Source organism: Cervus canadensis, chromosome 29 (genome assembly GCF_019320065.1).
Source record: "Cervus canadensis isolate Bull #8, Minnesota chromosome 29, ASM1932006v1, whole genome shotgun sequence".
NCBI lineage: Eukaryota > Metazoa > Chordata > Mammalia > Artiodactyla > Cervidae > Cervus > Cervus canadensis.
This window is the reverse complement of record NC_057414.1, coordinates 45,848,037-45,873,789: the sequence shown is the minus strand read 5'-3', so window position 1 is coordinate 45,873,789 and position 25,753 is coordinate 45,848,037. Positions and strand designations below refer to the sequence as shown.

General features: G+C 63.1%; 1 protein-coding gene across 4 annotated transcripts in view; it reads right to left on the bottom strand.

Annotated features, from left to right (window-relative positions):
• Nucleotides 1-25,753, bottom strand: part of KCNQ1 (potassium voltage-gated channel subfamily Q member 1) — a 364,451-nt gene that overhangs the window by 260,318 nt on the left and 78,380 nt on the right. For all 4 annotated transcript variants that reach the window (XM_043452116.1, XM_043452115.1, XM_043452118.1 and 1 more), the window contains exons 3-8: nt 10,870-10,996; nt 10,327-10,405; nt 9,747-9,843; nt 9,036-9,176; nt 1,703-1,813; nt 1,345-1,440 (exon numbers count right to left, since the gene is read on the bottom strand). In XM_043452116.1, the coding sequence (XP_043308051.1) occupies nt 1,345-1,440; nt 1,703-1,813; nt 9,036-9,176; nt 9,747-9,843; nt 10,327-10,405; nt 10,870-10,996 (651 nt within the window). The remainder of the gene's footprint in view (nt 1-1,344; nt 1,441-1,702; nt 1,814-9,035; nt 9,177-9,746; nt 9,844-10,326; nt 10,406-10,869; nt 10,997-25,753) is intronic.

Here is a 25,753-nt window from a genome sequence, read left to right as displayed (position 1 = left end):
GGGCGGTGATGCCCCTGCGACCGGAGCCGGGTGCCGTGCCCCGGCCCCCCAGGCAGGGCTGGGCTTCCCGCCGCCCCTCATCCCCCTCCAGGCCTCTCCCGCCCCCTGGGAGGCGCGCGGGAGGCTGCACACCCACCCCATGGGAAGTCCGTGAACCCCTTCCTGCAGGGAGGCCATTTGCCGCCTGATTTATGGTCTCCCTGAGAGAGGCTGTGGGGCCATAAAACCAGCTGCAGGGGCCCGAGCCCCCAGCCCGGGGGCCGCTGCCTCCACTTCCTTCCTGTCCAGGGTTAGCGTCCGGCCCCAGACGGTGGTTCCGGACAGGCTCCAGAGGAACAGGGCAGAGGCCTCCGCTGAGCTGCGGCTGCTGCTGCAACCCGGGAAGCCCTTCAGCTCTGGGCGCCCAGGCTGCCCTGCTGGGCACGGGGGCCCATGGCCGGGCTGACAGGAGGTGATGACCCTGCTCCAGGCCCCCGCCCACAGCCCCGGGCCCGCTCCTGCTGCTCCCTGGCTTTGGGTGGCCGCTGACGGACACCTCGTGACTCCACCATCTTCCAGGGGTCCTTGTGCCTAGGCTTCACTGGCACTGAGAGGCCTGCCTGGGGCTCCAGGCTGTTCCTGGGGCCCACGTCCAGGGGCTCAGGGCCGCCTGCCTCTGGGACCTGCCTCTCCCCACTGCTGTCGGGCTTGGAGCCTCGTCACGGAAGCCTGGGGGGAGGGGGGACAAGGGGCCTCAGGGCAGCTGCAGCCCCCACCCCGCCCCCGAAGGCCCAGCGCTCTGAACCCCGGCCCCGTAGGGACGCAGGCCTCTGGGAGGTGAAGGTAGGCCCAGAATGTGGCCCGTGCTCTTGAGTCACCAGGCCCCAGCCGGGAGGACCAAGCCCCGCAGGTGCTCACAGGCAGGCCCTGACTCCCAGAGGGACGGCCCCCTGCTGACCCCCACTTCCCTCCCAGACCTGCCCCCACGCAGACAAGGGTGAGGACACACACCACGGCGGCCACTGCAGCCGGAGGTCCAGAGGAGTGGGCACAGCAGGACTGGCCAGGCTGCGTCCTCGTCCCTCAGCCCGGCCCACAGGACTGGGGGAGCTGGGCTCCCCAGCCCCGTGCCTCCTGCCAGCCAGCATCGTCCCACAGCTCCCGGGACAGGGGTTACACCAGGCGGGCGAGTCTGTGCCCTGGCCCGCTGCCCTTCCACCCTCCAGAGGGTCCATGGGAGAGGGTCCAGCCGCTCTGGGGGCCGAGGGCCGCACCCAGTTCCCCGAGCAGACACAGCATGTGTTCCCTGGGTGATGAAGGTGCACGGATGACCAGACGACAGCGCCAAGGCCATGGGGGCGTTACCTGGATGAGCGAGGCTGCTGCCGGGATCTGCCTGTTGAAGTGCTTCTGCCTCTGCTTCTGCTGGACCTTCAGGGCAAAACCGGAGCCAAGAATCCCCTGCAAGGACAGAAGGCAGGCTCATGCCCTGCAAACGTGGGAGTGGGAGGCAGGCTGGGTGCCCTGGGCCTGGCTCCGCGCTGCGGGCCCTGCAGACCAGGTCAGTGCCTCCAGAGACCCTGCGTGTGGCGAGCAAGCTGGGGAGTCTGAGTGTGCCACCTGTGGGTGTCTGCTCACAGGGCGGCCCCCACCTCCGCCAGCCCCCAGAGCTCAGAGGAGGCTGAGGGGCCGTGCAGACGCCCCACCAACCCGGAGCACCTACCGCCGGGAGTGCAAAGAAAGAGATGGCGAAGACAGAGAAGCAGGAGGCGATGGTCTTCCCCACCCACGTCTGCGGCACCTTGTCCCCGTAGCCGATGGTGGTGACCGTGACCTGCAGACAGGATGAACAGCAGGCGGCGGTCAGCCCCAGGACCTCAGGATGGGCGTCTGTCCAGCTAGAAGCCCCTCCACCTGAGACCTGCGTGTGCAAAGGCCGAGGAGAGAGCTCTGCGCCGATGGGCCAGGCAGCTCAGAGGCCAGAGCCCCAGTCCACAGGGTCTGGTCCCCCAGACTTAACGCTGCAAAGGAAGCAAGTCCACAGCATGTGCGCGGGCGCTCGGCCTGCCCGCGCCACCCCACTCCATGCCCAAGGAGGCCCACCGCCCAGGAGGCCTGGAGCCGCCCCCCAAGGCCCATCCTCCACAGAGAGCCTGGCCACAGATGGCACGCCGCTTCCAGACGCCAGCCTGGGTGGCAGATGCTTCACGCACCCTTTTCTCTGGGAGAACCAGATGAGCCTTCTTCTCCATTGGCGGGGGGCGGCTGTAGGTCCAGGGCATGCACCGAGACAGCGGGGTGGAGGCCGCTGCCCCCCACGCCCCCCATCCCACCACAGGCTTGCCTGCTGCTGGCGTCTGAGGCTGGCTCCCGGGGCCCACCCTGGCTGTACCTGCCTGCACCAGAGCCCGGGCCGTGGGCTGCCTGCTGGGTTTTCGAGGAGTGGGCTCTGAGCCTGGCAAGGGGACCCAGGGTGCCCAGAGTCCCAGCTTGTCCCGTCAGCACAGGTACCCAGCCCTGTGACGGGTGGCTGGGCCTCCCCTAAGCCAGGCCCCCCAAGCCAGGATGCTCGGCGAGCTCTGCAGAAGGGTCCGCACGTGTCCATGCAGATGAGACCAGCACAGGCGTCCACACAGAGACGGGCACACGCAATGGCTCGGAAGCCCGGGACAGAGGCACGAGGCCCCAGGAACCAAGAGTGATCTGGGCTCGGGGGTTGGGGAGGACCGCGTGTGGGAAGCCAGGTGTCCCCCGCCCCCCGGTGCAGGGCACGCTCCGGGCTCCTCAGACCCTGTCACAGACCTTCTTTGTCGAGTTAACGACATCCTTCCAGCTCTCGGAGGAAACGGCCCATCCCCGCAGAGCTGTTTGTTTTTCCTGAATTCACAGACACAAGCAGCTCGGGAATGGGCTGTTTACAGCCTGTGTGCTCGCCCCCGACGGCAGGCGATCCGGGATGCAGAGCTGCACGTCCCCCCGACGGCAGGCGATCCGGAATGCCAAGCTGCACGTCCCCCTGGGCACAGACCCGGGGAGGCGCCTCGGCCGGGGTCTCTCCTCCAGGACGGGAGACTCCAGAGGACCTGCCTGTCCCCCCAGTACATTGCATGGGTGTTACTCCATTTCCTCTTTGCTAAAGCTGCCTCCTGGACGCCAGCAGGCTGCGGGGGACGTGGGAGGCCCAGTCTAGGAGCCCCGCTCCACTGGGAACGTGGTCAGCCTGCCGCCACCCCACGGGCCATGGCCATTTGTCCAGGGCGGGAAGGGGCGGCCAGGCATGGGGGCGAGGACAGAAGTGGACTTGCGGTGCTTGTATTGGGCCGGGGGGGGGCGCTCTGTCCAGCCAAGGTGCAGCCATGCCGTGAGCTCCAGACCGTCTGACGGGGTCTCAGCCCTGCTGAGTGTGCAGGCTGGCACCAAACCAGGGGTGTACATCCCCAGCTCCTCACTGTGATGCCAGGGCAGGGGGGCAGAGGACAAACCCAAGGCTAGAGGCTGCCACGCTGGGGGGTCCACGCCTCACCCAGCCTCAGGGAGGAGGCTGGAGAGACGGAGCCAGGGAGAGGGTGGCCCTGGGGGAGGAGAGGTGCAGAGAGAGTGGGGCGGGGGCGTGGGGCATCAGGACTGTCTCAGAGTGGCGAAAGGTGGGCACAGCGGTCCTGGGGCCCAGCACCCATCACCGTGGGGCTGCCCACAGAGACCTCGACCCGGCTTGGAGGGACAGCGGCCAGCATGTGAGGGGCCCACCCAGCCAGGCTTGCAAACTCAGGGTAAAAACAAAAGCAAACACACCCCCCCAAACAAGCGCGCTTCTTTTCCAAGGGAAATCATAAATAAACCCACCGAAACCCACCCAGGCCCGGGGCACCTCGTCACACAAGCACCCCCTCTCCCTCCTGGAAACTAGCTTGTGATCACCCTGGCCAAGAAGGCACAGGAGTTTGGGGGCCACGGGTCCAGCGCCGCGGGGGCAGGGCTTCTCTCCCTCCTTTGCGGGGCACAAGGGAGCCCCACACAGCCCCTGGCGGGATGCTGTGGACCCTTGGGCCCTGCCCAGGCCACATCCAGGCCCACAGCCCCTCAGCAGAGGCCCTGGAGACTCTGCCCCGGGTGCCCAGCTCAGACGTCTCCTCCTCAGGGGGCCCTCCCTGCCTCCCGGGGATCACGGCGCAAGGATCACAACTGACCACAACCAATCATGACCGTCCGCACCCAAGTCTCTGAGCACGTGTGGCCCGGGCAGCTGACCCCTGCAGGCCCCCGTGCCCTGCACACACAGGACCTCAGGGATGTGCTGGTGGGGAGAACCAGCCGGGTCAAGAGGCCCCGTCGCCCAAGGGACATCTCTGAAGCAGTGGGAAGAGGAGCCTCCTTCCTGGGATCGTGGCCTCTCTCTCTCGGCAGACTTGCTGCCGCCCTGTTTTACAGATGGGGAAACTGAGACGGTCCCAGCTCTGCCCTGGCCCCAGGGCTGGCTGCCTGGTGTGCCTGGGGCCACCCGCGCCTGCTGCTAGCCTTGAGGGGTCAGGAAGGGCCGCATGCTTAGCGGCATAAACACACACACACACACACACACGATGTGTGGGCCGCAGGGAGTGGGACCTTCAGGACCAGCAGGGCTGAGGGGCGTGATGGACCTCGGTGGCCATGGACACTCGAGTGTGAATCAGCTGGGGGAGGTCACTGCCTGGCATCCAGCTTGCAGGGTCGCCAGGAGAACCGTGAGCAGTAATGGCCCCTGAAATGCACAACCAGCCTTTACTGAACCCTCGCTGGGCACCAGCGGCTCGAATGGTAAAAATTCGCCAGCAATGCAGGAGACCCAGGTTCGATCGCTGGGTCGGGAAGGTCCCCTGGAGGAGGAACTGGCAAGCCCCTTCCAGTACTCTCACCTGGAGAAATCCAAGGACAGAGGAGCCTGGTGGGCTCCGGTTCACGGGGTCACAGAGAGTCAGGCACGACTGAGTAACTACACCACACGCCGGACATCCCAGGCTCTCCGCGCTCCTGCTGACAAGCCTCCCCGCGCTCTCGGAAGTGGGCACCCACCTTACACCCAGCGAGGCCCAGGGCCGCTCGGCGGGTCAGCGCGGCTCCACCCCAGCTCCTGGCCGGGTCACCCGCTGCTTCCTGTTTGCCTGTCTTCCTGATGCTGACCGGGCTTCTTTCACTCGCACTGATGCCGGAAAGTTCTTTCTCCAGATGACAAGGGCTGAACCCCACCCCAGAGGAAACCAGGCCTGAACACCACCCTCCCTGGGCCTGCCGAGTCCACGAAAGAAGCCATCCCCGGACAGTAAGGACGGAGAGACGGACCTGCCCTGTGGACCCTACTCATCCCGCAAACCCCAGCTGTGAAGACCCTTCTCTGGCCGGGCTCTCAGCGCCCATGGTCTCAGCCGCCGATGTGGCTGACAGCAGGTGCAAGAGGGACTCAGAGCTGGCGGTGGCCTGGGGTCCTGTGGACCCTCCATCTAAGCTGCAGCGCACCCGCGCCTCTGCGCAGTCCGGGCAGGGGAGGCGCCCTGGACACTGCACGGTTGGGGGGGTGGGGGGCAGCCCACCGCTCCCTGGGCCCTCAGTTTCCCCAACTCCAGATGGGCCCCCCACACTGGGCGGTGCCAACAGACCTTGCCTGTGAACGTCTGGGGGGCCCTGTCCTCACCCAGCCCCCCATGCAGCCCCCAGACCCTTTGGCCTCACTCTGCCAGGACACAGTCCGGCCTGGGAAGTGGAACCTTCTGGAGCCAAGGAACCGGAGTCAGACTCAGTTTTAAACGGCGCTGGAACGCAGGGCGGCTTCCACCCTTTTCACTCCCAATTCTAAATTTAGATGCAGGGGTAAACAGGGCCTGGCAAACTCCGGATCCGAGAGACCCCCGGGCGCTCCACAGAGAAGCCCGTGTTTGCAAAAGCTGCTTTTCCCTCCACTCAAACTTTAACACAAACAAACGCATTTTGTTCCAAGGGCAGAGAAGAAAGTCTTAAATCCTCCCCGACACCTCAGCAGCCAGGCGTGGGGCGCCACACTGGGAGGGGGTGGGGAGCTCTCACCCCCGCGTCAGGCGCCCCACCTAGGGCGGGGGGAGCGGAGGGGACCCCGGCCTGGAAACCGAGGCTCAGTTAGCGGAGGGACCGACTTGTGATGTCCTCCTGGGACAATGCTGTCCCCGGCAGAGGAGGGTCCCCCAGCGTCCATGTGCCCCTGGGCCCTCGGAACACAGGCCTGCTTGGAAAGAGGGTCTTTGTCGATGCGACTGGGTTAACGAGCTTGAGGGGAGATAGTCCTGAGCTCCTGGGTGGGCCCTGCACCCACCAACCAGCGTCCCCATGGGAGACGGAAGGTGTGGCCACAGGCCCCAGAGCGCCTGGGCCTCAGAGGCTGGGAGAGGTGGGAAGGACCCTTCCCCGGAGCTTCAGGAGGCCGCCAGCCTCGATCTTGACTTCTTGTCTCGAGGCAGAGCGAGCACAGTTCTGGTGGTTCACCTTGCTGCGGCCGCCCTGTGGGCCCCAGACAGAACCGACCGCTTCCCAGGAGCATCCACTCATCCGGCCAAGCCTGGGGCTGAGGGTGCCGGGGCCACCCCCGGGGCACCGGCAGCCTGCCCACTGGGTCCACATGCGGCCCTGGCCAGCTTCCCCCAGCCTGCCTGCACCGCCGGCTCTGCAGAGGAAGCACAGCGCAGGGCCTGTCCCATGGCCCAGACACACAACTGCAGGGTCTGTCTCCCGCGTCCAGCCAGAGGAGCTGGTCTGGGGCGATGCCGTCTACCCATGGGGGTAGCCTGCCCGGCCAGCAGGCCTCCCCATGCTGGGTCCCTGATAGCCACACAGCCTGCAGGCAGGCCCTGGGCCGCCCGCCCCAGGTGGGGAGCCTCAGGGTGCAGGCTGGGCTCACTGCCCTGGCGGCCCGCAGTGACGCCACGCAGAGGGAGGGCCGCCTGGCCCCGAATCCCCCGCGGGCTGTCCCACTTGCACGTCCTGATTGCTTGTCCAGGGCCTGCTAGGGGCACAGCCCAAACTCGAGCCCAGCCTGCTCCGCCCACCCGGACAGCTGCAGGGACGCTGCCGCTGCGAACGGGGGTCGTCTGCCCGGAGCCGGGTGGCGGGGGTGCAGGGCCCACGGGAACAATGGCCAGGCCGGGCCCGTGGCAGCCAGGCTGGGGCCGCAGCTGACGGCGAGGCTGGGGCACCAGTGCCAAGCTGGGCACAAAGGGGCCGTTTTCCCGGCTGGCGGGCGGATGTTTGCACAGGTGTGCGCGCGGGAGCAGGGCTTGCAGGGGCCGGGCTGGGGGCAGCTCCGAGGGAGAGGCCGGGAAGGCGGGCGGGCGGGGGGGCCGGGGCCGGGCACCGCTCACCACTGAGCCCCCCCGCACCCACGCACCTCCCACCGCGCCGTCTGGCCCCGGGGAGCCTCCCGGCCCCTGGCAGCGTGTCCCTCCACAGGCCCCGCCTGTTATCAGAAAGTGACCCCTCCCCTGCTGGGGCAGGGGACGGAGTGCCCTCCCTCCAAACCTGCCGGGGGGCCAGCCATGCCCAGGCCCGTAGGCGGCATCAGAGCAGCTCAGCACATCCTCACCTTCCCGGTCAGCCTGGCATGTTGGAAGCTTCCAGAAAAAAAATGCTGACTCGGCCAACATGAGGAGCCCCGGCCTTGGCCTCGCCAGGGTGGGGATGGAGACACGAGTGGCTTCCTGCCCCACCCGGAGCAGCAGGGACAGGCCTCCCCCTGGAGGGTGGGGGCCCTGGGCCGAGGCTGAGTTCCCCACCCCGCCACCATTCTGGAAGGAAACACTTTGGAGGTGGACACAGCCAGCACCCCGCTCAGCCTGGACCTGCCATTCCGTGGAGCCGGCACTGCCCCCAGGCCTCAGCCCCACCTCGAGGGTGCAGCCTGCCACCCCCTCCTCTCCTGGGCTGAGCAGGTCTGGACGTCAGCCACCCAGCCCCCGACTCAAAGGGGCTCCATCGGCCACCCGTGACCTCGGGCATCTCATAACCGGGGCTGGAGTCATGCACTCTGTGGCTCGGGCTGCTCTGGATGCTCCTGGTCACTGGGCCTCCTGACGCTCCCAGGCACTGGGGCCCCTGGATGCTCCCGGGCACTGGGCCCAGGGCACCCTGCAGGGAGGGAGGAGGACCAGGCCCGGCTGATGGCCCAGAGACAGGGCTACTCCCCCGCCCGCCCTCCACAGACTGGGTCTGTCCAGGCCACCAGAACCCTACGTGTGCCGCTCCCAGGCCAGTAAGCTGCTAACTGGGAAGTGGACCCAGTCCCCTTGTGGGGACCTGTCTCCCCACAAGGCCCAAGTGGAGGGTTGTTGAGGGGTGTCCTCTGCGCCCTGAGGTCACACAGCAGTGATGCTGGGTTCCTGTTATGACCAGGACCCGGGGTGGGGTGGGGTGGGGGGCATGCGTGGTTCAGACACCCTGGCCATGGCTGAGGCACCCGCAGCCACCCACAGGCAGGCCAAGTGCTACCCCACCCCCCAGAGCAGAACCCGGGGCCCCTGCACACTGCCCCAGCCGCGGCCAGCACCAGACATGTGGGCCGGGCACCCGTCAGGATGGGGGAGCTCCCTTTCTCCCAAGGCCCCTGGTCTGGCGTGGTGGGGCTCTGATTGCCACCTGACGATGAGCTCCCGAGGGCAGGGATGCTGGGGGGCCTGGCGCTGAGCCTCACAGAGGCGGGCCCTGGGGTGCCGGGGGACTCGGGACCTGGGTGGGGGCGGACTGTGCTAGAGGGCCCGGCCCAGGGGTGGGGGAGGAGCCTGCGGCCACAGCCCCAGCAGATACCCCTCGCACACTCGCCTTCCATCCCAAGGCTTGGCTCTGCAAAGCCAGCCTCACAGGCAGAAGCGTCACGGGCCCCACGACAGTGACAGCCGGGCTCCGGGCGTCCAGGGTGGGGCCCGGCCGCCCGCCCAATGACACGCTTCAAGCACTCGGGGGGCAGGTCTCAAGACCCCAGGGCCCCGGGGCGACGCGCTGTGCCCCCACCACGTGCCCGGGCCCGGTGTGAGCAGTGGTCTCACGGCCCGGAGGTGCCAACTTACCACTCCCCACCACAGGGCGTCTGCGTAGCTGCCAAACTCGACCTGGCCCGACTCGTTGACGGCGTCCTTCTCGGCCAAGTACACAAAGTAGGAGGAGAAGATGAGGCCCAGGAAGCCGATGTACAGGGTGGTGATGAGCTCCTGGAGACAGACGGGGGAGGGCGCTCCGTCAGCCAGCACCCGCGGGCGCCCCGGACAGACATCACGTGCGGAGGGGCAGGGCGGGGGTGGCCTGCCAGCAGCCAGCTCCAACCATTACCTGAAAGTTCCACGTAAAAGCCAGAGTGTCTGACACGCAGACACCGGGCTTGAAAAATAACCTAGTTTCCCCAACTTGTCAATGGCGAGGTCAGGTCTCCCCGTCCAGGAGTGAGGCCAGTGCCCTGGCCCGCCCACCCGGCTCTCTTTCCCGCAGGACCTCAGGGAGACGCAGGGATGGGCCTCATGAAGGGGTGCAGGCTGGCCCCACCAGCCTTCACGGGGCTGCTCAGGGTCTGCACGGGTTCCGATTTCTGGGCGTCCTGATGCTTCTCCCACATTAAACGTCCATCTTTCCACCTACCCAAGCGTCTCCTCTCCCAGCTGGAGGGAACGTGGTCACACCACCTGCCTGGCCAGCGGGGGACTCCGGCCCCTCGGGTGGGGGTTGGATGGCCTGGCTGGCTCAGGCCAAGACCTCTCTGGGGCCCCGCGTGCCCCCCGACCACGCACCTGGCGGTGGATGAAGACCACGGAGCCCAGCAGCCTCCAGGTTCCCCCCTGGCGGTCGACATGCAGCATCCGCAGGATCTGTAGGAAGCGGATGCCCCTGCGGAGGACAGGCCCCTGTGGGCGCCAGGCGACCCCGCACCCCATCCGCGACCCCGCGGCTCCATCCGCGCCCCCGCGACCCCCATCTGTGACCCTGCGCCCCCCTTCCGCGACCCCGTGTCCCCACCATCCGCGCCGCCCTCCCCCTTCCTGCAGAGGACAGGCCCCTGTGGGCTCTGGGCGACCCCACACCCCCCATCCACGCCACCCTCCCCCTTCCCAAGCACAGCGTCAGGGCAGGGGCCACACCAGGCCTGGAGCCAAACCCACACATTCCTCAGTTCCCTGGGCGGCCAGACAGCCTTCTGGGGGGACCTCCCCAGGATCACCCCAGTTTACAGATCAGTAGACTGAGGCCCCCAGACCTTAGGGTCCCAGCCTGCATCCTAGAAGCCAGTGCTTGCCCCTGACTCAGTGTGGGCCCAGAGGCCGCCCCCCAGCACCCGCACCCCCACACCGCCGGGTCCGCAGTCGTGCGTACCTGATGGCCGAGGTGGCAAACACCTGCCCTTTGGAGCCCACGCAGAGGACCACCATGGAGGCCACCACCACGATGAGGTCTGGGGGAGCAGAGCCACCATCACCAGCCCGGCAGCTGGACACCAGTGAAGAGCCTGGCGGTCAGCGGGACAGGGCCCCACGAGGGGGACAGGGAGACGCCCTGCGGGGGAGGCCTGGCCCCCATCCCAGCCACATGTCCAGGCCTTATCGGCCGCTGAGAGCAGTGCTCACTCAGGCTGTGCTGAGCGTGACCAGACCCCTACCCTGCCCCGTCAGCAGCCTCTGGGGGGGACGACCTGGGCGCCGAGGCCGGCCACTGATGGGGTCCTGGGAAGTCGCCCTGCTGGCCCGGGGTCCCAGCCCCATCACGGCTGGAGGAGGCTGCTGGTCTCTCAGGCCTCAGGGGGACTCCACCTGGTGGTGTGTGTGATGGGGGTCTACCTGCCAGATTCCGGGGGACAGTGCCCAGCCTGTGTCTGGAAACCTTGGGGTGAACCTTCTAGGGGGGGCGGACATGACTCACCAATGATGGAAATGGGCTTCCGGGCGAAGCGCAGCCGGCCCCAGATGCCCACGTACTTGCTGCGGCAGCCAGCCGACCAGAGGCGGACCACGTACTCCGTCCCAAAGAACACGACCAGGACAATCTCCTGCGGGGACAGGGCACGTGAGCTCACCTTGCAGCCGCACCTGCGGGCGGGAGCCACACCAGGAGCCTCTGCTGAGACACGTATGGGGAGCAGGTGGCCTGGGCCCCCGTCTGCTGCGTCGTCCACCTGGACAGGCCGGCCGCCCAAGCCCAGGTCCACCACTGCACTCGGCACCATAGAAAAAAGGTGAGACATTATGACCGAGTGGGCTTTATACCCGGAATGCAAGGTCAGTTCAACACATGAAGATCAACCAGTACAATACATCACATTAACAGAATGAGGGGGGAAAAAAATCACATGATCTCCTGATCACAAAAGATGCAAAAAAAAAAAAAAGCATTTGACACAATTCAGCACCCTTTCATGATAAAAACTGTAATCAAACTACGGACAGAGGGAACCTGCCACTGGGTAATAAAAGCCATATATGAAAGCCCCACAGTGAACACTGCACCCACACAGAAAGGCTGGAGGCTTTTCCTCTAAGATCAGAACCAAGACAAGGATGCCCACTCTCACCGTGTCTATTCAACACTGTACTGAAGTCCCAGCTAGAGCTACTAGGGAATAAATAAAGGACTTGCAAATTGGAAAGGAAGAAGTCAAATTATCTCTGTTCACAGACAATATGATCCTAGGTATAGAAAGCCATAAAGATTTCATGCAAAAAGCCTGTTAGATCTAATAAATGAATTCAGCAGAGTAGGATAGAAAAGTGAAACTGTTAGTCACTCAGTCGTATCAGTCTTTGTGATCCCATGAACTATAGCCCACCAGACTCTTCTGTCTATGGAATTCTCCAGGCAAGAATACTGGAGTGGGTAGCCGTTCCCTTCTCCAGGGGATCTTCCTGACACAGGGATGGAACTTGGGTCTCCCTTACTGCAGGCAGATTCTTCACCATCTGAGTCACCAGGGAAGTTGATCAGAAAAATTTTTGCATTTCTATACACAAACCATGAACAATCTGGAAAGAATACTATAAAACAATTCGATTTGCACTAGAAGCAAAAAAAATTTAAAAAAGACTTATGAATCAACTAAGGAGGTGGGAGACTTGTATGATGAAAACTAAAAAAGATTGCTTCAAGAAATGAAAGATGACAAATAAATGGAAATACATGTTCATGGACTGGACAAATTAATACAGTTAAGAAGTCAACACAACTCAACAATTCAAAGTGATCCGTAGATTCAATGCATCCCTCTCAAAACCCTGAAGACTTCCGCCTCCCCCCCCCCCGCCCCGCCCCCTGAAATAGCCCTCTTAAATGCAAAAGAAATGCTAAAGGGCTCTGAACAGTCAGAGCAAGGTGCGGGGCACCAACAATGGACTATCCCTCGGCCTCATAAAGGAGGGAAGTTCTGAGAAGGCCGCCACGGACGGGCCTGAGGACTCTGTCTGCAGCTCGTGTCCTGCTCCGTCTTCGCCCCGGGGGCCCAGCCCTGTCAGAGCACTTCGGCTCCCACGGGTAAGGGCACAGGCCCGGGTCCCACGCCCGGCCTCGCCTGTGCCCCCAGGGAGCCACGGTGGAGGGTGCTTCCCAGGGCTCCGCAGTTAGAGTGGCATACAGCGCCCAGTGTGTGTGCTGGGCACGCTCAGGGCGTGCTGGGAGAAAAGGTGGGGAAGTGTCCTTTCGTGACAAGGTTTCTGGTGGGCAAGGCCGAGTTGGTCAGGGTGGGGTGGGTACCCCGGGGGCACCTGGGACGGTGGAGCCCGGGGCCTGGATCTGCTGAACGAAGGATGAGCAGCCTGGGGCTCCCTGGGACAAGCGCTTTGTCTCGTACGCGTGTTTCCCAAGATTCCGGCCCAGCCAGTCCTAAGAGGGTGTGATGAGTGGATGGCGGCCAAGGAGGCCCCTGCGGTGAATGGGGAAGCAGGTGTGAAGGGTCCAGCTCCTGGTGTCTGGCCATCATGACAAGGGCCACAGAGCCGCCACCTCCAGCTCCCCAAAGCTGAGACGCCAGGGCCAGCACCTTCACAGAGGGAGCCATGGGCCCACTGATGGCCCCATGGGGACGGACAGAGCCCCCCAAAGAGCAATCCCCAGAGCCTGTACCCCAGCTCTGCAAATCCACACACCATTGGGCTGATCAACCACGAATGAGGGTTTTTGTTACTTTGATACATTTTTTTAATCACTTAAATACATTCCTCAGCCACGTCCTAAGTATATTCAATGCGGTGGAAGTCTTAGGACCACAAAAGAGCTTATGACAGACATTCAGATGAAGAAGCGCCTCCCGGGAGGCTGCTGGGGTGCTCCCCACCCCTCCCTCCACTCGATTATCCTAGCCTCTCACTCAGAGCTACCCGGGCCCTTCTCAGGCTGGGGGGCTCAGGCTGCAGGACTCCTCCTTTGGAGGAGTGAGGTGTAGGGATAATTTAAAAGAAGGCTAATCCCCAAATCCTGTTTGAGTCTGGAATGCAGCTGGAGGCTGGGGCTGGTTGCTGGGGGCCTTCACCCCGTCACCGCGAGCCTGAGCCCCAGCCGCAGTGCTCATCACAGTGGGGCCACCGGCGCGCTGGGCAGGGGAGGACCTGGGTCAGTGGGCGCACACACGTGCCTGGGATGAAAGGATCTCCACGCCGTCAGCCCTGAGCGCTGGGCAGCATGGCACCCGGGGCCAAAGCCGGGCCCTCAGGACTGAGCCCTGCTCACTGGGACCCGGGCGTCTCCCTGTGGCCTTGGCCCTCAGGACTGAGCCCTGCGCACCGGGACCCGGGCGTCTCCCTGTGGCTTGGGCCATCACCATCTCTTGGAGCCCCCTGTTCACTGACCCAGGTGCTAGGAGGGCAGACGGGCGGGCCCGAAGCTGCGGACCAGCAGGGACTCTGGCCCTGGCCACCCTGGGCCAGGGGCTACTCCGGGGGTTTGACTGGACTTGACTGTCCATTTGTGGAGGCTCGGGGTGGGTGGGCCAGGACCTGCAGGAGGGCTGACCCCACGTCATCCTGTGGGACCACCTCTGAGTCAGGGGACCTCCCCCCCCCCCGACCCAATGCCAAGAGGCCCAGGGTAGGGAAGGGACACCTTCTCTCAGCTCCAGGGAGAACCAGTGAGACCAGCCTCTAGTATCAGCGATCAGACCCAGAGGATGATCCCCTCCCCTGCCCAGCTGCCCTCCTAGCCCTGGGCTTTCTCTGCCCTGGGCAGGGGCAGGCCCGTAGCTCAGCCATCTCTGTAGACCAGGACCGGCGTGGGCCTACAGCCGCCGCAGAGGCCTCCCGCTCCCCCAGGGCCCGGCAACGGCAGACCCCTCCCCCACCCCTCTGCTCAAGCCCCAGCCCGGCCCTGTCACCCACACGGAGGCTCCCCTCGGCCCCCAGAGCCTCCCATTGGCCCGGGGCGCCCGCCCCGCCCCTGTCCCCAGGGCTCTGTATCTGGCTCTGCCCCGCCTCCCGCCCCCTTCCCAGTCCAGCTCAGGCGCCCAGCCCACCCCCCACAGCCCCCCAGCACACCTGACTCCTCCGCTGATAGCAGAGGCGGCGGAGGCCCCATCCGCGGCCCACGTGGGGCCCATGTGCCCGGATGCAAGCAGAGGTCAAGGATGTGGCCCTGAGCCCCGTCCTGCGGGGGGAGGGGGCGTCCTCCCGCCAGGGACCTCTGCCAAGACTGCCGCCACTGGAGGGGGGAGGGCCCCCTCCCACCCCCCTCCCACCCCCCTCCCACCCGCCACCGTCCCTCAGACACAGCAAGGTCGCCTCCCAGCTGCGGGCGGCCTCATGGACCAGAGGCCTCCAAGCAGCTTGGCGCTGGGACCAGGGCTCAGACTGAGACTCCACGCCCGCAGGAAGCAGTCCGGACAGGGAGACACGGGGGCCCCAAGCAGCCAGGAAGCCCCCCAGGGGGAGGCCATGCCCTCCTGCTGTGCGGCGGTCCCCGGCCCCCGTGTGTATCTCTGACGATGGGTGTGGAGTGGCCATTGGCAGTGACTATTTGAAAAATTTAAATTTATTTCTAAAATCAAGTTCCTAAGCAACCACCCAATTAAAAATGGGTAAAGAAGGCATCAGCTCAGACGGTAAAGAATCCGCCTGCAATGCAGGAAACCTGGGTTCGATCCCTGGATCAGGAAGATCCGCTGGAGAAGGGAATGGCAACCCACTCCAGTATTCTTGCCTGGAGAATCCCATGGACAGAGGAGCCTGGCGGGCTACAGTCCACGGGGTCGTAAAGAGTTGGACAGGACTGAGCCACTAACACTACTAAAGAAGGCATTTCTCTAGAGAAGACGTACAAATGGTCACCCAGCACATTCAAAGATGCCCTGTCTGTTCATCAGGAAGCTAACTGAGGCCACAGCAGGCCACCTACGCCTAGCAGGCCGGCAGCTCTCAGAGAAGCCGAGTGCGTGTCGGCACAGGCGTGGAGCTGCCGGAGCTGGGTGCATGGCCGGTGGGAACGCATGACGGCGTGGCCGCTGTGGAGAGCAGGATGCAGGGTCCTTGAAAAATCGAAAATAGAACACACTCGGCGATCCCACTCCTGCACGGATCCTCTAAACAATGAAGAAAGAAGAAGGAAAACGGGACGTTGGAGCTCAAAGAGGTTTGCACACCCGTGTTCACTGCAGCACTGTTCACAACAGCCAGAAGGTGGAAGCAACCCACGTGCCCCCTGCCCCGCCCCCAGCGGAATCGCACGCGGCCTTAAAAGGAAGGAAACGCTGACAGGCCCGGGATGGGGATGAACCTTGGGGACACTGCGCTCGGTGACATACACCAGACACAGAAGGACAAATCCTGCGTGATCCTCCTCACAGGAGGTCCCTGGAGGGGTCACATCCAGAGAGACAGGAAGTCGACGGTGGGGCCAGGGGCTGGGAGGGGGTGCGGGGGCCGGAGTGGCTGATGGGGCAGAGTCTCTGTTTGGAAAGATAGGGACCTTCTGGAGGCGGACGGTGTGATGTTTCAACATGCACTTAATGCCACCGAACTGTGCACTTAAAAACAGTCAGGGTAGTAACTGGACCTTCTATGCGTGTTGCTACAATGCTAATAAAAATAACCTATCCGTGGTTGTCAGGGGCTGGGGCCGGGGGGGACAAATGGGAGCCGCTGCTGATGGGTGAGGACAAAGGTCTGAAACAAGACGGAGGTGGCCAGGGCACAATGTTATTGACAAGTTAAATGCACTTGGAAACAGTGACCTGCGTGGTTTATGTGTTTTTCCATGACACAAATGTCCCCATGTCCCTGGGGCTCTGCGCTCAGGCCTTCGCCTAGACCTTCGGGGCCGGTCCAGCAGGGCGGAAACGGCCACCCTGGAGCCCGTGGCTCTGAATCTTCATGGCGCGTGTGTTAGTTCAGCATTAAATGAGCAGACGGGCTCAGCCACTGTGTGCAAAAGCCACGCGGGCACAGCCAAGACCCCCGGGGAGGGTGAGGGGGTAAGCGAAGCGCAGAGCCCAAGCCACTGCTGGACACGGGCGTATCTGAGCCCCTGAGCCTGCGTGCCAGCTGGGCAGAGGGCGCTGGCCTGGGGGCCCGCTCACTCTACATGAGCAGGCCCTGCCAGGGGGCAGCTGGACGCCAGGACCCCCGAACTCGACCACGTTACCAGTAAGGGGCATGGCCGACACCCTCTGACGGGGTTTCGAGGGTGACGGGGGTTGACAGCAGATCTGTGAAGCCTGTGAGTGGAGATAACGGTTCAGTGAAGCAGGTGCTTATCTGACTCTTCCAGCTCTGGTCCACAGAGGGGGGACGACAGATGCCTCGGGCGTTTCGTAATCACCATGGCTCCACCGCTCCCTGCAAGAGGGGTGACGGTCCACGTGGCAGTCTTATCTGTCGCTTCATCTCTATCTGCTTGCGAACCCTCTCAACCACCGGGAAGGTGGTCCACAGTCCAGGGGGCTGTGAGGCCCAGCGCTGCCCACACCGCCTGGCTCAGGGGCTCTGGGAACAGCCCGCGAGCCCAGCCCCCACGCGACAGACGGCGAGTGGCCTGGGGGCTCAGCCCCGCGCATCTGAGCCTGCACGTGGAGCCTGGCCTCTCGGATAAAAGGGTTGGTTTTGTCCTTCTGCCAAACAACCCAGGAAGCCTCGTGGACCCTTATCCTTATCTCCCTGATGCGCAGATGTAACTGCTCTGTTATCTTCATAATGAAAAACCAATTTTAAAGAGATTGAGATGCTTAACTGCCGGGAATTAAGCACTGGGCCTTGTGTTCTGGAGGCGTGCGTGCTGACGGGAAGCAGAAATTGGGTTTGAGGACAGAAGGCATCACGTCCTCCCCGGGAGCCCCACGGCCAGACGTGAGGCCAGCTCAGGGGCTGGGGGGCCCCTTGCAGGAGCTCCTGGTCCCTCAAAGGCTTCCCGGGTGAGAAGGACGCCTGTGTGTTCTGGGATAAACAGGATTTCACCAGGCAGACGGGGGGCCCAGAGGAGAGGCGGACGTGGGGGCCAGACCACACCACCACTGGAGCCAGGGGTGCGGGCAACCAGGGCAAGGTCTCAGGAGGGCGCGCGGGCTGCCCGGCCCTGGCCAGGAGGTGTTCCCGTGGTGGGGGCCGGTGCTCCCCACACTGAGCCTAGGGCCCCAGGGCCAGCTGTTCCACCTCCACGTGGGACCCGATAAGCCACAGAGGGAGCCAGCCTCGGCATTCCCGGGAGGGTCAGCTGGCCCGAGCGCGCGGGGCAGGCGCGAACGCTGCTCAAAGGCTCTTTGTTCAGGGGCCTGCCTGTGGCCAGCTGCTCCCAGCCGCGCGCCCGTGGCGAGGGCCTTGGGCTTCCTGGTGACATGTGCTGGGCACAGCTGGGCCCCCCCAAGGAATACCAGCACCCCCCCCATTCCCCCGCCTTCCCCCTGCCAGCGCTGTGCTGCCCGGGGGGCAGCCTCACATGCTGGCCCTGCCAAGGGGCAGGGGGTGGAGGGGTCCACGTGGCGTTGGGATGCAGCCCGCCCAGGACCTGTGGGGGACTGACCACCGCCCCTCCCCAGTCCAACCCCGGCTGACCTGCCGTGTTCGCCTGTCCCATGACACCCCTGAATGTACAGCCAAACCCTGACCCGGGCCCCTCCGCATCTTGCCTGAGGTCCCAGCCACCCGAGGTGGTCCTCATGGGTCCACCCTCTGCTCCAAGGGGCCTGCGGGCCAGGCCTGGGTCAGACGCTGGGAGAAAGGGGTGGCTGTGCCTCGGTGATGCTTCCGTGACCTGAGGGGCACCCAGGCTGGGCCAGAGGGGCAGGCCGAGCCCCCAGAGTCTCTGCTTCCCCAGAGGATGGTAAGGTCCAAGGTCACCAAATACCCAATGGTGACCCCGTCTGTGGAACGGGGTTGCTGGCGGGACCCACCTCCAAGGGCAGTGGGGAGGCGACGTGAGAAGAGCTGAAGAAAGGATCTAGAAGATAGGCTGGTGCTGGGTGGGGGGACAGGGTCCCCAGCACGGGCGGGGGTGCGTGGAGGAGGGCTCTGCTCAGATGGGTCCAGCTCAGACGGCCCCTCCCAACCAGTGCCCAGGCCGCCGTCAGGCACTGAGCCCCTCACGGCCTGTCCTGCCGCCCCGGGCAGCAGCACCCAGCCCAGCCCAGCGGACCCCTGCCCTGCCCACCTCCGTGGCTGTGTCTGCAAGCCCGGCCCAGGGTTGAGACCACAGGGCGCCCACCCGGTGCTGGGAAGACCACAGAGAAACACCGCCACTTGGTGGGGGGGGGGCTCCTGCTCCTTCCCTGGCCCCACGTCCCACTCATGGGGCTGCCTGCGAGGTGGGGAGGGCCAGAGTCTCCCCACGCCTCGATGAGCCCGTGTCCTCTCCCTGAAGAGGGTGGGTCCCCTGGGCTCCCCCGGTGCTCTCGGCCCCAGCCTCCCGCGAGCCACACTCTAACACGTGACTGAGACCCCTCAGGCTTAGCGGCCACCGGGCAGGGCCTGGGATGGTCCACCTCCCAGAGGGGCCCCTCCTCCACCGCGAGCCCCGGCAAGCCCTCTTCCAGGGAGAGAGCCAAACTCAGCGAGGCCCCTGGAGCAACCCCTTCCTGCAGCCCACCCCATGGAGAGCCGGTGGGTGGGGGCAGCCCAGGCCCCTTCAGCCCCCTCCTCCTGTCTGAAGTTCTACAGTAACTGCGGACTCCAGCGCCTGTCACTCGGGGCACTGCACGCGGGTCCGAGCCCTGCGCCTCGGGGCGCATCACGCCCTGCACGCTTGCAGACCTATTATCGAGAGGACCAACCCCCAGCATCGCAGGCTTCTGAGCTCAGCCTGGGAGGAAAGGTCGCCCACCCCTGGTGGGGAGGAGAGCGGCCCCGCCCTGGTTTTACTCTCACACGGACTGCTGGTGCCAACCCATGGCTGATCAGAGGCACCCGAGATTTGGGGGTTTAATGAGACGCCTCCAGCCCCAGGACCCGGCTTGCCGCCCTAGACACACGTCGGCGACACGGGGTGCCCGGCACTGCCCGCTTCCTCCCCGCCCCGGTGTCCCCAGGTCAGCAGACGCTCCGGCACTTGGTGGTGTTGGGGTAGACAGATGTGGCAGCAAGAGGCCTTCTAGCAGGCGTCTGCTCTGTGCCCAGCACCAGGCTGGGCAGATTCTGCTGAAGCAAAGCCTGCTTGTCCCGCACCCCAGGGTGCCTTGTGGACGGTGGGCACCCAGGAGGCACTTGGTAAGAAAAAAGAAAATATAATCTACACAAAATCTACACAAAATATAATCTACACAAAATCTACACAAAATATAATCTACATAAAATCTACACAAAATATAATCTACATATTTAGCTGTGCTAGTGTTTGCATTAATGAGTGAGTTTCAACCGTCCTGGGAAGAGGCACTTACAAACACAGCAAAACCACTGGCAAGGGACGCGGGAACAGTGTGCAGACGAGCTGTGTCGGGGCCGGAGGAGGGTCGGAGGGGCCAGGAGGTGCCTTTCTGCCCCTGGAGGGGCTGCGCTCAGCCCCGAACTCGGCCTGCGAGCGCCACGCCCGCCTCTCTGATGACCACTCAGGATAGCGCTTCATCCGTGAACAGGTAAGCCTTTTTGGTACTTATAACCATTTACTTCTAATCGCATTGGGATCTAATCAGGGAATCTACATAGCCTCATCTCAGTTTTGCAAAGTGTGTTAGGTGTTTGCATGGTCACATGAAACGATTGGTGTTTACAAGTGTTCCACGGGAACAGACCAAGAAAACACCCCCACTGGGAGGATCCACAGCTAAAATGCGGGTTTGAAATGTGGCCCTGAGGCTCTGCCTCTCCTCCTGCTGCGTCTGGGCTCTGTGGATGCCAGACCGAAAGCAGGGGGTGAGGTCACGGCCCCCAGGCCTGTCCACCTCCCGGCTCTTGGAACTGAGTCCTCAGAAAGCCAAGCAGCCCAGGAGAGGCTGGGGGAAGAAGGCCTCCCCCGTGCGGCCCGCCATCCAGAGTGGTCCAGGCAGAAGAGAGGTGGGCCTTCCCCAGGGACCCTGCCCACACTGTGAAGGTGAGTCCTGCAGGCTGGTCGCTAGAAGGAGCCAGGTTTGGGGGTGCTGGTTTCACGTCTATAGGCTTCAGGGACAGTGATTTAGGCTTATTGTTGGAATCCAGAATGACCCACAACTGCAACATGTAACCGTCGATGCCTTCACTTACATTTCACGGGCTAGAATCGCCCGTTCTGAGCGAGATGTCCCGAAGTGTCCCGTGAGTGTCGTAGTCGACCCCTGCGTTTCCAGCAGCTTTTGCCATCCATATGTTGTTGTGCTCTCGGAGGCATGAGCGTTTACGGCCATGTCTTCCCTGGAAACGGTGCCTCTTCCGGGCCAGGCGTGGCGCGGACCCCGCTGCTCCCCACCCTGCGTTTGTTTTTTCCTTCTGTGTGCACTTGCTGGGCATCCCTTGGCCTTCCCTTCATTTTTCAACTGTCATGACCAGTGTGTTTGACTGAATTCCTTTGAACAATGTGTTTGTTAAAAATAAAAACCCTCTGGGGGCTTCCCTGCGGGTCCAGTGGTTAAGAATGTGCCCTGCAATGCAGGGGACACGGGTTTGATCCCCGGTCCGGGAAGATCCCACACGCCAGGGAGTGACGAAGCCCGTGCACTACAGCTGCGGCGCGTGAGCTCAAGCCTGCTCGCGAGCCACGACCACTGCAGCCCAGGAGCCTGGAGCCTGCGCTCCGCGACAGAGAACCCCCGCAACTAGGAGCCGGAGCAGCGCAGCTAGAGCCGTCCCCCACTCGCCGCAACTAGAGAAAGCCCGCATTCAGCAACCAAGATCCGCTGCAGCTAAAAAGAAACACATCTTTTAGAAAATAAATAAAAACAAAAACCCTTCTGACAGTCTCTGCCTTTAAACAGAGGGGTTCAAGTGATTCACATTTAGTACAAAATTGGATGTGTCTGGCTTCTTTCCGCCTCACTCTCCATTTGCTATTTCACTTTGCTGTCTCTTTCGTCCCTTGTCGTTGCCAAGTTGATCAGCATGTTACTCATCCCCTTTTTATTCACGGAGCCCTTGCATCCCACCACTGTGATCCTTTGGTTCTTGAACCCACAACCACGCCTGCGCTGGCCCAGAAGCGGCTCCCACCGCAGAGCCTCCCCTACGGCTTTCTCCCCAGCGCTGCTGGAATGCAGCGGCTCTGCGGGTGGATGGAGCATCCCCAGTGCTGCTCTCACAGACCCCCTGAAGCCCAGCACCATTTGCAAGAAGGCTAACTTCACCTTGCAGTCAACTAGCGTCCTGTGGCCGGACACAGATGGCGGGGCCAAGGCAGGAGCAGGGGGGCCGGCGGGGTCTCTGGGCAGGACGGAGGACAAGTGCTGACTTCCCCGAGGGACGTGCCCGTCCTGAGGATCCTGCTCTCGCTCCCCACGGCCTCTCTGGCAACCACCTGCTGTGATGATGAGACGTGGAGGACCCACCAGGCTTCAGAATCTCGACGACGCCACGAACCAGATGAAGCCAAGCGGCCTGGGCTTTGCTGCCACATTTCAGGAGGTGGAATTCTTCGAGTGCCTGCACTTCGGTATCTGGGAACATCTTCCTCCCAAGCAGATAAAGAGGAGGAAATGGCCCATCCTTCCTTCCTTCATGTATTCATCCTGGTTCCAACACTCTGCCCCCTGCCCCCTGAAATGGCTGGGCCAGCTTGCCATCCTCCCGATGCTGGGAACACCACCATCCGGCTGTACCCACTGCGTGCCAGGAGCTCTGGGTAGACCACGTCCTTGACACTAACTCACAGGCCTGCCCCTGAGGGCAGCGGCCTCTCTGTGGGCCACTCAGCGCGCACCTGCTGGGCACCTGGGCCTCCAGCCCGTGCCCGAGGCCACCCTTCTTCCGGGAACGCCGGGGAAGAGCACCCAGGGTGGGAAAGCACCTCTGTCCACGCAGCCCCCTCTTTCCTGCCCTGGGCCTTCACCTCTGTGGCTTCTCCCCTGCCCCTCACCCACCTCTCCTCTCGGCACTGCTCGGGGCCGGTCCACCCCTGCCACCGGCTTCCTCCACCTCCCGCTCCTCTCATCACACCGGGAGCCACCTCACTTCCTGCTCACGGGATCGCCGTGGTCACGTCCAGCGGGACGCACGGCCGGGAGACAGGAGCCTCTCCCGTCCTGCTCCGGCTGAGTCCCGGGCTCTGAGCAGGGGTCCAGGAGCGGGCTGGGCTGTCAGTACCGGAGGCAACAGCAGTCCCGAGGGCCCCCCCCCTCACCCCAACAGGGCAGGTCAGAGTGACTCCCGCTCCCCCTGCTCGACAAGCCTGCCCCGCTCAGGGACGATTCAGGATTGACCTGGGTGCCCCCAGATTCACAAGGTGAAGCCTGCGCCCCTCGAATGTGACTTTATTTAGAAACACGGTCCCTGCAGCTGCGATTAGTTAAGACGAGGTCATTAGGAAGGACCCCTAATCCAACACGACTGGGGTCCTTATACAGCAAGTCCCCTACATACGAACCTCCACATCGAACCTTCAAAGAGGCGCGTGTGTGTGCACGTCCAATCACGCAAGTTACTTCACGTGTCTGAAGGGCTTTGCCACATGCATGCATCACGCGTCACGGGGGGTTGTGCCTCTCAGGACTGTACAGAGCAGGAAGGAAATGGCAACCCACTGCAGTATTCTTGCTGGGATAATCCCACGGACAGAGGAGCCTGGCGGGCTACAGTCCACGGGCTCACAGAGTTGGACACAGCTTAGCATCTAAAGCACAGAGTACAGTAGTGCGGCGTCTTGGTTTCAGGCCCAGGATGCCCGGAACCAAGGGTAAAGCGGCGCTGATGCAGCTGTAACTGCTGAGGACAGCCACGTGCTGACAGTGGACACACACGTGGGAATACGTGAGCGAGTGGAGGGGGGCGTGCGAGGAGCACACACCCAGCCCGGAAGGGCACCGCACGGCCGGCTGCGTTAACGGGCACTGAGGCGACTGTGCCGGACTCAGGGACCAGCTGGCCTCACAAACGCGCTCTTGGACGGAACTCACCGGCGTGGAGGGGGCTCCCTGTGAACCGCAGACGTGAGCACGCAGATGTGCAGGAGAACCCCACAGAAACGTGAAGCAGAGGCAGGGTGACACTTCTACAAGCCGAGGAATGGCCAACACTGACCCTCCAGAGCTGGGGGAGATGCCCCCCAGAGGCCGTCTCCCAGCCTCAGGTACCAAACCCTGCACCTTGATCGTGGACTCCTGACTTCAGGGGTGCCCAGGGCTGCAGCTGGACAGCAAGGCTGAGCCAAGGGTCCCCAGGGGCGTCCGGGCCATGTCCTCCTGGGAAGGGGTCCCAGAACATTGGTCTCCCCTTCCCCACTCCACGTGCAGACTCACGATGTTGTCGGCCAGCAGAAACCAAGGCCCTGGGTGGGAAAAGGGGAGCGTTGGTGGGAGAGGCATCAGGCTCAGAGCAGAGGAAAGGCGGGGGGGGTGGGGTTCGGGAAGGCAGGCCCTGAGTCCCAGGAGGAGTGACCAGCAGGGAGGGACGGTGGGAGGGCAGCCTCGGGTCCCGTCAGGCATCCGGCAGCCACCCTGACATGTATTAAAGGGACCCCCCACCTTCCCTGGGGCAGGGCTGTTTTGGTTCCGGGCCAGCTACACGGGGTTGACCTTCAGCCCAGGAGCCCCACTGCTGAGGGCTGTTTACCCCAAAGAAGCCCCCCACCCCAATCGCTGCCTCAGCTGCTGGGCAGGGGAGGAAGGTCCTGGGGGAGGGGGGATTGTCTCTGCCAAGAGCCCCAGCTTCTCAAAGTGTCTGATTTACAAACTGACCCGGGGACTTCCCTGGTGGTTCAGTGGTTAAGACTTCACCTTCCAATGCAGGGTGGACGAGTTCCGTCCCGGGTCAGGGGGCTAATATTCCACACACCTTGGGGCCAAAAAACCCCAAAACAAAACAGAAGCAATACTGTAATAAATTCAATAAAGACTTTAAAAATGGTCCAGGTCAAAAAGAAGAACTGACCCAGAACTAGAAGCTGGCCAACGCAGGGACCGGATCCGGACTCGGGTCCGTCCCAAGGATCTGGGGGAGGTGCTCTCGTCCACGCGTGTGCACGAGCTCGTGTGCGGGCACGTGTGGGAGTCTGTGTGTGCGTGTGGGAGTGAGTGTGCGCTCCTCACGGGCCCCCCTTCTGGGTCCTGACCCCTGGGGACTTGGTCGGATTCCCCACGTCTAAAGATTTTAATGACAGGCATGAATTGAAACTTTGTTTTTCCCTTTCAGTAATGTTTTCAGGGATTGAGAGGAAATTGTGCTCGGTTGCGCTATTTCAGGAGCGGATGAGTGTGCAGCTTTGGAGGACGTGCACTGTGTCAGAGCTGACGTTTACTGAGTACATGTGTGAGACGGGCAGATGCGCCGTGGACGCGAGGGTCGGCGACAGAGAGGGGCCGCCTTCCCGGGGAGCAGGCTGAAAGGAAGCGTCAGGAAGTCTGACTTTCAGCCCCCCGGGGGCCCCCCTCGCTGGTGACCTCTCCCCAGAGGGCAGGGTTGCGGCAGCCCTGGCAGGGAGGGGGCTTGGAGCAGCTCCGGGCTGAAGGCCACCCACTCTCGTCCCCTCTCGAGGCGCCCAGGAGGCCCCTGCGTACGGACAAACCCATGGCCCCTAAGCCGCCAGGGAGTGACACCCATCGTGAGTCCATCCTGTCTCCAGTGTGGGCTGCGGCCCTGGCCACTCGGGACGATGCCTCCAAAGACATAAACCACGGTGGATGACCCAAGGAGTCCCGGTCTACAGTAGATGCTGAGTGCCCGGCAGAAAATGCTCCCCCAGAGAAAACGCGAGCCCCGGAGCCTTCCCGTGTTCCCTCAAACACCCCCAGGGAAACAGCAGCTCCACCCCAGCCCCTCCTAAACCGAAAGGCTGCCCAGCTCATCCTGTCAGGCCCGGGGTACCCGAAGCCAAGAGCAGCGATGTTACAAGCAAACCACAGACACCTCCCTCGTGAACACAGAGGCAAAAGTCTGACGCAGAATTTCAGCAAGTCAAACCCAACAATGTATTCTATTAAAATGCATGGTGACCAAGTGGGCTTTTTGTTAAGAATTCAGGGTTGGTTTACATTTGAAAACCTGTCAGTATAGGTCACCATATTAAAAGTCAGAATGAAAAACGTAGAAAATCATCTCAATAGGTGCATAAAAAGTGTCTGATGAGATCAAATAGCCACACCAGACACAAACTCTATTCCCAACCAGCTAGGAAGAGAGGAACTTCCTGTGTGGATAATGGGCACATACGAAAGCCCTCTGCTTGGTCACACTCCGGGGGAGAGAGCGAAAGTCTGCCCCCAAGACCAAGAACCAGAGAAGGACTCCAG